General features: G+C 46.8%; 1 protein-coding gene and 1 long non-coding RNA gene across 2 annotated transcripts in view; one reads left to right on the forward strand and one right to left on the reverse strand.

The window, feature by feature from the left end:
* Window positions 1-103: 103 nt before the first annotated feature.
* LOC116845874 overlaps window positions 104-11,663 on the reverse strand; it is a 64,562-nt gene continuing 53,002 nt past the window's right edge. The window contains exons 2-3 of the long non-coding RNA XR_004378356.1: window positions 4,389-4,662; window positions 104-4,285 (exon numbers count right to left, since the gene is read on the reverse strand). This is a non-coding gene — a long non-coding RNA (uncharacterized LOC116845874). The remainder of the gene's footprint in view (window positions 4,286-4,388; window positions 4,663-11,663) is intronic.
* The window catches only part of LOC116845873 (nuclear hormone receptor E75-like), a 109,703-nt gene continuing 106,691 nt past the window's right edge, over window positions 8,652-11,663 (forward strand). The window contains 1 exon segment of the mRNA XM_032819063.1: window positions 8,652-10,357. Within this exon segment, the coding sequence (XP_032674954.1) occupies window positions 10,168-10,357 (190 nt within the window). The 5' untranslated portion in view covers window positions 8,652-10,167.

Genomic DNA, 11,663 nt, shown 5'->3' on the forward strand with positions numbered 1-11,663 from the left:
TTATATATATATATATATATATATATATATATATATATATATATATATATATATATATACGCATATATATATTTTTACTCATTTGGAAATGTATAATCGCGTAATGTAAATACCTGTACACGGAAAAGCACGCGATGCGCGAGAGAACCAAAACAATGGGCAAAAAAGTGCTACGTCATCCGGCATCAATCAGCCAGCGTGGCCGTTCGCCTCCGGCCGAGTGATCCAAACATTAAGGACCTTCGCGGCGGTTAAACTTACCTACGTATGTCGCGTACGCTTCCGCGTGTCTCATTGTGTTGCGCATCGGCGAGCGACGCGCGTAGCACATGTCTCGGAGCGCGTTAGTTATAATAATTCCATCAGTTCGAAAACTATTTCACCGTGCTTGTCGGCATCGCGTTATTCAATACTCGTTTCTCCGACCGAATCGTTGTATCTGCGCGAGTGTAAGTGCGTCGAGAGTCCGTGAACTTCACCAGGAGCCGAGTTTCTCAATCGGACAACCAGAACGCCGGGCAGCGATATATCATGTGTTTCCAGGTGAGTTAATCGTCGTTCAATATATGGGCGTTTACGATTTCATTTATGACGTTTAACGCATTTATGTATCGCGAATAAGGAGATAATTGTGAGTCGAAATTTAGGTCGGTATTCGTGATTTGTTATCATTTAATAAATTGTAGTCTGACGATTAGAGTTTTATGAAGTGGTGATTTTTCATCAGTCTATGCTAGCACATATTTTATACAACAGGAAATATTGATCAAGCAGAGTTAGTGATGGAGGGGAGGAATGAATACGAATGTGTAATTAATTATTCTTTCGATTAAAAATCGTATAAGAAATTAGCAACTGTCGGCCTAAGGACCTATTGTAAATCTCGCAAGTGTCTAATAATGCTGGGTCGCGGGATTTCTCGACTTGATATTGTTACTTGAAACTGTCTTTTTCACTTTTGTTTAATCTTGTTATTTCACCGATACCAAATTTAAGTCTCTGTTGGTGCGCAGCATTATTGGACACGCAATTCTTTCCTTCTCATTTTTAAATCTTTCCTTCTCTTTTTAAATCTTCAAGTCAGAGTTTTCAACTGCAAAAAGAAAAATAATAAAATTAATCTCATTATTTATGCATGTTAATTATTTAATATTTACTTATTTTGCATATTCTACTTACAGTTATGTAGATTGCATAATTAATATATCTCGCTTATTAAAATTGAGAATAAACATTAAGTACAGATAGAATATTAAAATAACATTAAATAATAGTAAAATAACAGTAAAATATAAATTCTTTTTTAAAAGATAATTCTATATGAAAAAATTCGGTGGTACTTAATTATTTGCAGCATCAAGGTAATTTATACAATATTATATTTCAAGATTCTTTAATAGTCTTTCAAGCTAGGTAGGATCTGTAAAGTAACAAAGAGTTAAAATTTTGATTCGAAATATAGTTTGACGGGAATGCAGTTAGTATGGAATATCAACAATAACATTTTTTCCTCATTAACATTCTCACATGTCTCGTAAAAAAGTATCGCAGTATCAAAAAGAGACTCAATCGCACTTTGAAATGAATTTGGAAGTTCGGATTTTTTTCAACTGTGTATTTCCGCCAGATTATCTTTTCTGGATTCCGCTAAACCAGATATTCGCTTCGTTGTTTTCGCGGGGTATAATACCAACCAACTCCTTGATAAGAGGTTCAATGTCAAAGTCGCAAGAATGCGATACTATGGTATCGTATAGTGATTTGGAAATACAAATTTCTGTTAACGCTACAAGCGTCATTTTGTGGTAGGTCGCCAACATAAACTCCGCAAAACCAAGACTGATCGTAAACTCGAAATTCGTAAACTATTAACGAGAATCATATTGAGATAGTAATTAAAAGTCGGTGATATGTCACGTGTGTCTTCGTTCACAATAGTATATTTGTAATATTTTGTATTAGACTGATAAGAATCGTAAATAGACAAAGTGCTCACACGTACATACATACACACGCGCGTGCGCGCGCACACACACGCACATATATATATATATATATATATACACATATATACATACACACACACACACACACACCCGATATTGAATAAGATAAGAGTATCAAATTAACCAAGTTCGCGGCCAGGCACGCTGCAGACGCTAGCACTTTATTACAATACTATCTTGCGGAGGTAAATTTCTATGAGATTATCTGTTTGTATATACAATTTCATGTAATTCCGTCGTGGATTACGCAGATTGTCGTCGAATAAATTTGCACAGATTTATTCATTCCGGTGGGATTCGTGCAGAAGGGTCCTACTACACCGTGCACCGCGCTACCTTTTCAATTCGGGGCACAGCAAATAAGTCGTACTTGCACCGTGCTCTTGTCTCACCGCTCGTGAGATATCCGTTACTTAAAAGAGATGAAGGCTACGAGGTTAAGGAAACAAACTGATACGATGCTTTCACATGTGCAGATACGATATCAGTCCGACCGTCCTCTAACCGACCGTGCTCGGTCTCAATGTTAACGCAAATTATCGCAGGTGATATGACACAGCTTACCGCCGCCGTCTGCACGGCGCGGCAATTTCGTAATCGCGCCGAGCAATTATTCCTTTTTTGTCGTTTATATGTCGATTCGCATCGCGGCGTGTTCTTAGATAGATAAATTTCGATCGCCCGATTCGTCCACGAATTCGCATTCTTTATCGGTGACACGCGAGCGGTGCAACGTATCGTGCAAAGTGCAAAAGAACTACAACTCGAATAAAACAGTAGCGACTGCCGAAGGTACGGATGATCCGCGCGATTCGCGCACGATTGTACCTTGCACACGATCGATGCACAGTTAACGACTACGCCGATGCTAAGCTACACCTCGCAGAAACCACGTGAGACGCTTTGCGACAGGTCATGGTTTACTACCTGTCGCTCAAAAAGCTTATCAACTTCTTAACGGCATACTTTCCTCGTACTAATCATATTTTATCGCAACGCGAATTAAGATTCGATCTATCTCCAAATTAAAGATACATCCCTCTTATCTGTGATCTTTAATTTTGATGCATAATTCGATATTATTTTGATTTTATTTAATATCGCGAGACCGAATGTTAGAATTTTTGCATGTCTGAAAGTGGCAACAACGCGCCGGCAATCGTTGCGATAGCGCGTTTGTTTTCACGCACGCACGTACGTTACAGATTTACTCTGACTCTACAGATTTACTGACTCTCGTCAGTCCCGTTTAATTGATTGAAGAAAGACAAATGATGCAATGGATTTATGGCGACTATTTCGCTCGTGGGTCTCGGTACGCGGATAAATCCCCCGTGCTCTCCCTCGAGCATTAAACTCGCGCGGCAAAGGGAACTTTCGATCGCGATTTATCGTTACCAAGACTAGAACGGGTACGTATCGCGGATAATCGTGGCGAAAGCAGCAGGCACTCCCCTCGCAAGATGCTTGCAACAGTGCACAGCACAGGATATTTATACGCTCGATAGGCTTCGGAATGACTTGGTATCGCGATCGATATCGTAACTGAGGAAAATCGAATGAGTTTCGAGCACATTAACGATACAAATCGCCAAAAACATTGAAATCCTAGATAACCTTCCAGACATCAACCCTGACTTTGATGACGCAGAGACATTTATCGCTCGCAGAAATTTATCGCTCGCTTCTTTATCAAAGTTTAAAGATTTCATTTTGCAAGTCAAAGATCCGTATAAAAAAGAAGCGATGAGATTCCTCGATCCTGACTGCCGTAGGTAATAAATTCGACCGACGTCCTCGCACGGTTCTCGCTCTTCGCGCAGAATTTTCATCCCTCCGGCGGCCTCCGATTTTCCCGATCGATTTTCACCGAAATCCTACTTTTTTTTTCCTCAAATCGAATCCGGGAACGATCGATCCGCGAGCAGGCTGAAGGGTAATCGCGCCGGGTCGGCCACATGTAAATGACTCGTTGTCTACAGAAGAAGCGGGCCTAGGTAGGGCCCGCGGCGAGCTAGGTCGCTAACTCTAAGGGCCCTGAACAAAGACCGGTTCTCATATGAAGGTCACTAGTTCAATGGCGTCCATATGCACGCGCTGAGCTCCTTCCCGAAGGCCGTTTCACTTTCGTCGAAGGCGACCAAAAACCGTTTCGGTCGGCAGCAACTGTACATGTCTCTCTCGCGGTCTCTCCTTCCCCCTCTTCACCCCGGCCGACGCCACGCTCGCCACGGCTTGCCACGATGCCGATCCACTTGCACTTTCGACCAGGTTCAAGGCTGAGAGAGAACAAGACAGAGAATTCGCTGTTCGTTTCGAGTCGATCTAAGCTGCGAAAGGAGAAAGTGTAGCATGCGTGTGCGTAGAAGTGGGTCATAGTACCATACGTGTTGACGCGTCCGCGGCTCCAAGCCACGTTTCGTCTCTCCAGGCCCAACGAAGAGTCGTCGCGTTGGGAATTAGGGCCTTCATCAGTCAGGACGGTCGTGAACGGTTCGTCTGTTTATAGCACATATCTAAAACTGTCTAAACAGTCTTCTTTCCGGGCGACCGTTTCTTCTAGATTCTTAGATTCTTCAGATTTTGCGCCTTGGTGCCAGCGTTTGGTAGATCCTTGAGATTTTCATGCGCGTTCCCCCTTGGCACCTCCTCGAGTCTGAAAGAAACGGTAGGCGTGAATCGAGGATCTCGTTTTATCTACGAAACGCGCCGGTTTCACCGCGCGCCGTCGGTTTGGCGTCGGTAAGTGATAGCGATGAAAGTCAAGGCTGGTTTGTCGTGATTCGCACAGAGAGAAACACAGTTTCACTTTCTTGAGCGGCTCTCACATTCGCTCACGGCGTTCTCCGGCCTCGTACCGAGTTTTCATGGACCCCCCTTGATCGCGATCCGGTTTCTAAAACTCTCGCCGACGCGACTCGCTTTCGTTAGGTGATCGCCATCGGCGCTTTTTAACGGAGAACGAAAGTGGAGAACGACCTCGCGCTCTGGTCGACGAACTATAGTTACTTTGGTAACACTGGAGCTACGCGTTCGACAGTTACAACTTCTCGTCCCGATGCAGATATCTGCAGAAGATTACTCGGAACCTACGCGAGATTTAACTTTATTAAGATTCAAATCAAAACGCTCCGTAATTCGCTCTCCGTAAAATGCTGATCGAAGTGAGATTAGGCCAGTGAGGCCAAGATCCGCCTTCAAGCGCGAAATAACGCTCGTCTGAGACGGCTTCGATGAATATTGCTACCGTTCGCGGAGTATCGCGAACACATTGATCTCAGGATGCAGTTGTAAGGACAGAGCGCGAGGGACTGGTTCAAGTTCACATGGCTCCAGGGCTCTAGCAGAGGTTCAAGGTTAGCGGAGAAAGCCTTCCTTGTTCGTAGCATCGATATAGGTCTGTAATGCATGATTACATTGATTCGGATTATATTCGGTGTAATATATTGAGGTACGAGATAAGAAAGTGCGGAAATCGCACATTAATAGAAAATTGCGATTATGTCAGTTACCTTATTCTTTATATTTGTAATCCATGCATAATAGCCGTTCGACATTTTATAGTCGATTTTCCTGTATAATCCGCGAAATCGTTTGAAATTAAATTCGTACAGGTGTGTGCACACAGAAAAGTGCGTACTGCCATTCGAGCAAATTTCGAATATTTCTTAGATTCATATATCCACAGATCTGTTGCAAGTTTATCTTAAGCGTCAAATTTATTCAAAATACATTCTGAATCTTTGCGAATTTAATATTTTGATTAATAATATTAAATTAAAAGAAAAATTCGGCTTGTGCAAAACTGCACAAATCAATCTTTCCTCTGATAAAGTTCTATAATATTCTCGTAAAGAAAATACTTTCTTTTGACTACATGATAATATGTGAGTTTTTTCGAAATTTGTGATGAATGCATTTCGAGACTTGTCAAGAAAATATTCTTTATCGAAGGTAACCATATTATTTAAAAGGAGAAAAATATAAGCAATGGCTTTTCTTAACAGAGTATAGAACGATACTTTTGTATACTTTACGATAAAAAGTACGCGGAGAAATTCTGGAAAATATTTAAAGGACGACCTTAAGACCACCTCAAACAGATCCTTCCATAATTCCTTTTTCTACTATCCTACTTCTACTCTCAACATATTTCTCCCTTTCTCTCGCTCTCTTTCTAGCTCGGCGGTATTTCTCTCTTCCTCCCCTTCGATCTCCGACTCATTATCGTCTCTCCGTCCTTCCTCCATCCATTCATCTATCTAGCTTCATCTTTCGCCGATGCGTAGCGGCCATCTCTTTTCCCCGCTAGAGCCCTCGACCCTCCGATGTAGTCGATCTTTCTCTAGTCTAACTCATGCGTGCTACAACGCGTCTTGTCCCTAACCTAATACAACAGAGTCGCGCTGAGCCACGCCAGCGACGACCGCGTGTTCAGACCGGTTTGATGATTCAGGTTCATCTAGATCTAAACAACTACGAGCCCCGGCCACGTAATACGCTACCCGCGATTCTCTTTCCTTACATACCTACGACAATGACACGTACTTATGTACTTCCTCGTGAGAATAATTTTGGAACGTCGCACGAGGTGCGTTCTCGTGCCCGTTCAGAGTCACGGCCGGCGGATTTGGGCCCGACATGAATTTGAGATTTGCATAAAAAAGAGACCTCCCTTTGTTGACCGAAATTTACAGCTACCTATATACAAAGGCGATTGATTTAGGGCAGGTCTCGACGCAGTATGGGATGATTTTTAATAGATCTTTGTTTTAGAGACACGATATCGTTACATAGCTCGTTTCTGCGATATCAATCGCTTAATTTCAAATTGGCGTTCGCAATGCATCGCGTACATTTTAGGGGACTTGAGGCTCGAAGCAGACCCGCGAATCGGACGATACGGGTCGATAAAATTAAGAGCCGTTCCCTTTCTCGGCGCGCGCGTCACCTCGTCGCATTCATATCCGCTCGTTTCTCGCGGATGTGCGAGTCGGATGATTCGCGTCATTGGGCGAGACGCAGGGATGGGTCCTTCGCCGATCCTTGCTCAGAGAGGCCTTGACCTTCGCCGGCCGACCTAGAACGCTCGGCCGAATTTGCCGTCTAGAGGGATTCTCGGTCGAAGTTCAGAAGGGTTTAATGCCCACACCATTATACTTATTATGTCCCCATTCTTCTGCGGCGCGACTCGAGGGACGGGGACCCGTCTTAGAAATTACGGCTCGTCCTAAGAATAGAGAGAGACACGGCGGATGTTGCTGCACGGTACATGTCCGGTTTAGTTCACAGTGACGAAAAGCGGAATCGGACATTGGGCACGTTTAACCCTTTAGCGGCTCCTCTGAAGCATGCTCGGTTTCGAGTCCTTTATGCGAAGTTTTGTGGTGCTTAAAAAGCGGATCTCGTTTTAACCCTAAATAGACTACAGACTCAACGCATGTACATGCGCGCAAGAATGCATATGCAAATTTAATTATTTCGGCTTACGTTTTATGTGTCTCGAGTTATGATCTTTTTTTTTCGGAGTTAGCTATCGCGAACATCTTACATAACATTCAAGAATCACGTATTCCCGTCTAGGTGAGCATATTTGCATATCGCGAACGCGAACTTGGGCCCTCGGAAATGTACGAGCGCAGAATTAGGAACAGAGTCGCGGACGCTCTCGAGAGCGTTCTTCGCTAGGTACGCCATTGCACTGAGATAGATAGATGGTTATAGCGAGTGCGTCGAAGCGGGATGCGGGGGCTGATCGATAAAAGCGGCAGTCGGGTTCACGAGCCTCATTCAAGGACAAGGCCATGTGATAGCAGACGCGCAACCGCGGCGCGCACCGAACCACCCCTGCCTATCGCTGACGCAGGGGCGGATTAAGGCGCAATGTGGCCCTTCGTCGATGCACCAACAAAGAGTCCGCTCTCAGAGCCGTAACTATGACGTGACTAAGGTGTGATCGAAAGGGTTGAAATTCCGAGATATTCCCGCGATAATTCCGTCTCAGACGGTAGTCCAGCAGGACGATCATCGATTTCTCTCGACTCGATTTTCGAGACAACCCGAATATAATTCTCGTCATATCTCTCTCCAAGTATTTTACAGGAAAAATTCGCGATGTCATCTTTAAAAATTTTACCCCACAGTCCCAAATGGCAAGACACCCGAGAAATCGTTGCGCGCGTGAAAAAGGGATCTCTGATGGCAAAGGGTTGTGTATCTGGGGGTCGCGTCTTCCGCGCGCACGGAAGGAAGAGGCTCGAGTGAGCGAGAAGGAGGAAGGAGGCGCAGACGGAGGACGTGAGATCGGTGGGAGATCGCATTGCGTGGTATGGTGTGTGGGGTCGTATCGCGGCCAGCCGCTTTATATACGCGCGTCTGCGGCGCGCATGGATAGCGCGTCGGTACATCGGACGCTATAGGTCGAAAGCGTGTGCACGCTTGCCGGCGGCTATAGGCTGCCCGTAGGGGTGAGACAGAGAGAGAGAGAGAGTGAGAGAGAGAGCGAGCGAGCGAGCGAGCGAGCGAGCGAGCGAGAGAGACAGAGGGCCGGATCGGGAGAGAGGGAGAGAGCAAGCCGCGAGAGGGAAAGAGATGACAGGAGCCGCCGCGCTTATGCACCACTGAATCCGCCGCGACCGGCACACTCTCACTTTCGCCGGCGCCGATGACGGTTCTCTCGACGTCGTCGGCTCGTCGCCGTCAGAGCGTTGTGCTGCAACGATCGCGTATATAACGTGACAGCCGTTAAAATACAAGGACGCAGGTCGCGCGAAAATATTGCCCGACAGTGTCCCGCATTCGGGGTCGCTAATCCGGAAGCAGTGTAGCGGAGCTACCGTTGGTTCGTCACCTTCCTCGCGGGGGTGACGTCGCGACCACGTGATAACGTGTTCATCGCGACGTCGTGGTCGTCATCAGAGACGACACGGCGCGGCACGGCGTGGCGTGGCGCGGTGTGGTGCGGTGTGGTGTGGCGCGGCGCGACACGCTAGCGCCTTGTTTTGACAGCGTGGTACTGTGGCTCAACGGGGGTTGACGCTCGCCTTTGTGCCGACGATAGTAGCGTAGACGCGGAGGCGGTTCGTCTCTCTCGCTCCAGCGCGCACGAGGGTGAGACGGCCGGAGAGCGTGAGTGGGGCAGATTGGCAGCGCGCCGGGAGGGAGCGAGAAAGTGGTGGGTGTGTGGGTGGTAGGAGAGAGGGGAAGGTGACTCGCGAGGGACGACGCGTGTGCCGAGGAGGACTGTTGTTTTCGGCAGACTGCTAAGAAACGATCATTCACGTGACCGATCGCTCCGAAATGCGTGCTCGCGTACTCAGCGCGGTGTAATCGCGCCTCGCAGTACGCGCGGTTCCTTCGTACGATTCGCATCGAAAGCGAGAGCGTTCGGTATCGCGAGTGAGAATTTCCGCGGCACCTGCCACGCGCCACCGTGAGACATTGACCGTGACATCCGAACAACCGGCGGGAGTGCGCGCGCGACAAAGAGAGAGACACTGCTACGCGACCGGGTGAAGTCGATCCCGATCAGCCACGAGAGACGGATGGCAGTTCGTGAGAGAAGGCAACTTCGTTTTTAAGTGCACTTCGACCCCATAAGCCCCTTTGAGATAATCTTATTTAGAGCTTAGCTTAGCTTGCCCACAAATATGTGTGTTCCACGGTGTGCTCCGAGCTAGAATCCCACTCGACGTATACAGGAAGAAAGAGCAAAATGCTTTCGTGACGAGACTGGTCGACTGGTCGATAGGTGCTTCGTTAAATCGAGTTCTCGGACAGTGGATTTACGGATACTGTGTCGATGACGAAACGTGACTGACTCGAGGTGTTGTTCGAAGTCGTCGACGTGGAATTCGAACGGAATACGTGTATGAGACTCGTGGTGACAGGTCTGAAGAAGTGCACGGCACGCGACTCGTGCGCGTCATACATGTATCCACGTATTACCTCGAGTGGACGCGCGATCTAACCGTCGAGAACGACTGTCTTTCGCGTGACAACCCTAGCAACCCGCGGCAGCGGGTTCTCCGCAACGAAGGTGGCTCACACGGCTAAGGACAGGGCCGCCGAACTGCAGGCGGAAGTGCGCAGCGCCATAAGGGTGCTGCATGGCTGGTGCCCCCGGCCACCGCAGGGGCACGCGCGAGGAGAAACGGTGCTGATGTCACCGCAATCCCAAATACGTGGCAATCACAGAAACGGTGGCCCGCCTCCGCCGCCACCCGCCACAGTCGTGGTCAGCTCGACCTCCAGCATGAGGCCGCCGCCGCCACCGCCGCCTCCCAGAGCGAGGGCCTCGAACGACAGCAAGGGCCATCACGAGGAGCCCACCAGTTCTATTCCTGATCTCGGTGAGCAGTCTCTCTCCCCCGCGGATCACTTTTCTCTCGATACTGCGAACACATTCGCATATTCTTCACAATTGTTTTTATACTTATCAAATGTATCTCTCCCGAAGATATCGCGTTCAAATGCGCATCTTCGGCAACTGCAGGCTAAGTAGGTTTACGAGTCGACTCATTTGCGCAACGATTTTGAAAAAAATCATAAAGGCTCGATATCCCGAACTCGTACGCAAATCGCTAATTGTTAAACGCCGCGATAAGTAATGAAACGTACGCTCTCGTAATAGCTCTCGCTAATCGTTGGAACGTTGATACACATTTCGCGAGTGTGCATCCACGCTTTGTTTACGAGCAACGGCTTACGCAAGCGCGGCTTATTCACCGTTTCGTGGCGCAAGTAGCGAGATCATCGGTCCATAAAAAGTGGCTTAAAAAAGGACGAGCTTCTGGGAGAGATCCGGACGAAATTTGCATACCGCGGCGGATCGGCGAGCATAAATTCCGAGGCGTCGACTGTAGGGTCTGCGGTTGTAGACGGGGGCGGGAAGGGGGATTCTTTAGCAAATCGTCGTTGTCTCGTCAGACTTCGCAGAACTGTTTTATATTCCAGATGATCCGACGTGTTTACGTTGATAAAGTTCATTAACGATAAGTCCCGCTAAGCGCCGTTGTCTGTTGGTCATATGTAGAACCGACAAAATGTTCGAGTCAAAATTTTAGCTCTACTTTCGATTAGAAATTTCTAACATTAGTATGTTCTGAAGCATCAGTATATGTTCAGAACATTAAAGTCCCACTTAGCGCTTCTAAGTGACAGAAAACATACAAAATACTATTTATAGGCTCTAAAGAGGACTTCTCGCCAGAGTTATCGGATTAAAGAGCTAAGAGAGGTTGACGTATGCTTCAGTGTATCAGAATAAGCGTTAAATGGAATATCAAGGTAAAAAATAGAATCAAAATTACGATTCGGATGACGAGGAAGAGTTGAGAGAAAGATGATCCGAATTGAAATTTAACCGCGTTAAATAACAAAGAAATCGTGGGCAAATGGGCGGAACGATAATTTTCCACAGTCGTAACTTAATCCCGTAATATAGCGCATATTATTTTCGTAGGCGAGGTGACGAATGATCAAGGTTACTCGCGGCGAAAGGATTATAGCGCGGGCGCGCATATTTCTTTTATGCCCGTGTCACCACAGAGGCGAGTGATTGTGTTCGCGAAAGAGATCGGTAGAAAGAGAGAGAGAGAGAGAGAGAGAGAGAGAGAGAGAGAGAGAGAGAGAGAGAGAGAGAGAGAGAGAGAGAGA

Source organism: Odontomachus brunneus, unplaced genomic scaffold (genome assembly GCF_010583005.1).
Source record: "Odontomachus brunneus isolate Ranch 3 - 2012 unplaced genomic scaffold, Obru_v1 Obru_scaffold_058, whole genome shotgun sequence".
In the NCBI taxonomy this organism is placed as follows: Eukaryota; Metazoa; Arthropoda; class Insecta; order Hymenoptera; family Formicidae; genus Odontomachus; species Odontomachus brunneus.